Here is a 2,100-nt window from a genome sequence, read left to right on the forward strand (position 1 = left end):
TGTATTTCTTAACAACATTCAGGAAACCTTTGACATTTGTTCTCATGCGCTCAAAAACTATGCCTACCCTTGAACGTTCAAGAACAGTACGACTAACATAATGCAAGTACATTGTACTTTGTTAAGATTAGAATTTCAATGGTCACAATAATTCATTACTGCGATAATATTTAAATTTAGGATTTTATGTCCAGCACATAAGAAACATAAGACACATTCATTAAAAACAGCAGCATAACAAATAGATGAAAGTAGGAAGTACGCTTCGACGTGCAGGCTTGCCTGCTGACGTGTGTCATTCGCTCGCATTATCACCTGCCAGGCACCGCGCGTGACAAACACGCACGACGCACCGTTTCATTGGAGCAATCAGAGGCGTCCAATTGACTATAAATGCCCGTGAGCGATCTCACTTGTCAAAACAGACATCATCCATGCACAGTGAACATCTGATCACTCACGAGATCCTATCTTGATAATTGTGCAAACATTTGACTGCTTATTTCTGGACCGAATCATCCCCACCATGATCAACTTCAGCATAGACTTCATCACTGGCCAAAATGCAACAGGCCGCAAGGAAGACAATTCCTTCAGCGAGGAGGAAGTCCACAGTCCGCAGAACGGCGTCCCATCCCCTCTCTCCAACGACGACGGAGCGGCCCAATGTTCCAGCTCTACCCTCGGCAAGGATACGGCTGTTGGTCCGACAGCAAGAGACCGTCGACTGGGAGTCAAACCAACACATTCCTACATCGCTCTTATCTCCATGGCGATCCTCAGCACTGAAGGTAAGAAGATGTTGCTGAGTGACATCTACAGCTACATCATGGATAACTTTCCCTATTATAACAACAGGGACAAGGCGTGGAGGAACAGCATCAGGCACAACCTGTCCCTAAACGAGTGTTTCGTCAAGAGTGGCCGCGCCGACAACGGTAAAGGCAACTACTGGTCTATACATACAGCATGTATCGACGACTTCTCCCGCGGTGACTTCAGACGCCGTCAAGCTCGGCGCCGTGCCAGAAAGAATAGTCTGAGCCGGGATACATGCGTTAGTAACCTCCCCCTTAGCTACAGATACAACCTCGGCTACGTCCCAATGACCCCCACTACTGTTGGAACACCCACCTACGGGCCGTGCTACAGCCCTCCGTCCCCCGTGTATGCCACCCAGACAAGCTTTTACTATCCTCCTGCATCTGTCGGGGTCACTCAGGGATTGTACGCACCTTACCAGCCACAGCCCTCTGTCTACAGCACACCCGCCCCCACCCCGGGCTTGCCGTGTCCGCATCATGGGGGTGCGACTTTTACAGAAGCAAAGACCTCACACACAGCCCAGAACCTTACACGGAGTGAATGACATGCCGCTTAGTCTCAGTCGGACTATGAACAATTATACCGGTTTATCCCGAGACTCGGTTGAACAGTGATTGCGGTTATAATCTACCCTACGCGAGCGTTACCGATAAAGACGATGAAGTAAAAGTTGCATAGAGTAACGTGAGAAAGAAAATCAATGTCCAGGGTATCATTCTTACATTATAGTGCATGTGTTGTCAGAACGGTGAGTGTGTAATATCGCTTTGTTTTATAGTTATATTGTATTTAGTATTTATATTGTTACCTCATTATTGAATATTTTTATTACAAAGAATGAAGTGTCTTTGTCAAAATACAGCATGTAAATAAAACATTGGAGGAAAAGAATCTGTCACCTTGTCTTTTCATGTTTCAAGATTTATGTCTATCGTTTTAAAAGCAGCTTACATCTCATTGGTAGCACTTGATTGTATCTCGCCACACTGATGTGCACAGTCAGTAGTGGAACGTCCTTGACGTAGTAATGAGTTAATGACTTTATCATTCTTAAGGACAGAAATAACCAGATATATAGAAAATATAAACCCTCGTCACTGTCCTAAGATAAGTGTTATAATTGGTCTTCAGCAGCACATGCTTGTCGTATCCAAATTGCGTAGATCGATGTTCATGGTGTTGATCACTGGATTGTCTTGTCCAGACTCGATTATTTATAGACCGCCGCCATATAGCTGGAATATTGCTGAGTTTGGCGTTAAACAGCAACCAAAC

At 45.1% G+C, this 2,100-nt stretch overlaps 1 protein-coding gene across 1 annotated transcript; it reads left to right on the forward strand.

Moving 5' to 3' along the window:
• Window positions 1-405: 405 nt before the first annotated feature.
• On the forward strand, window positions 406-1,369 carry LOC124261258 (forkhead box protein D5-like). The gene has a single exon (XM_046695566.1). The coding sequence runs from the start codon at window positions 527-529 to the stop codon at window positions 1,367-1,369; it is 843 nt and encodes a 280-aa protein (XP_046551522.1). The 5' UTR covers window positions 406-526.
• The last annotated feature ends 731 nt before the right edge of the window (window positions 1,370-2,100 follow it).

Source organism: Haliotis rubra, unplaced genomic scaffold (assembly GCF_003918875.1).
Source record: "Haliotis rubra isolate DU_JTF1 unplaced genomic scaffold, ASM391887v1 Scf792, whole genome shotgun sequence".
NCBI lineage: Eukaryota > Metazoa > Mollusca > Gastropoda > Lepetellida > Haliotidae > Haliotis > Haliotis rubra.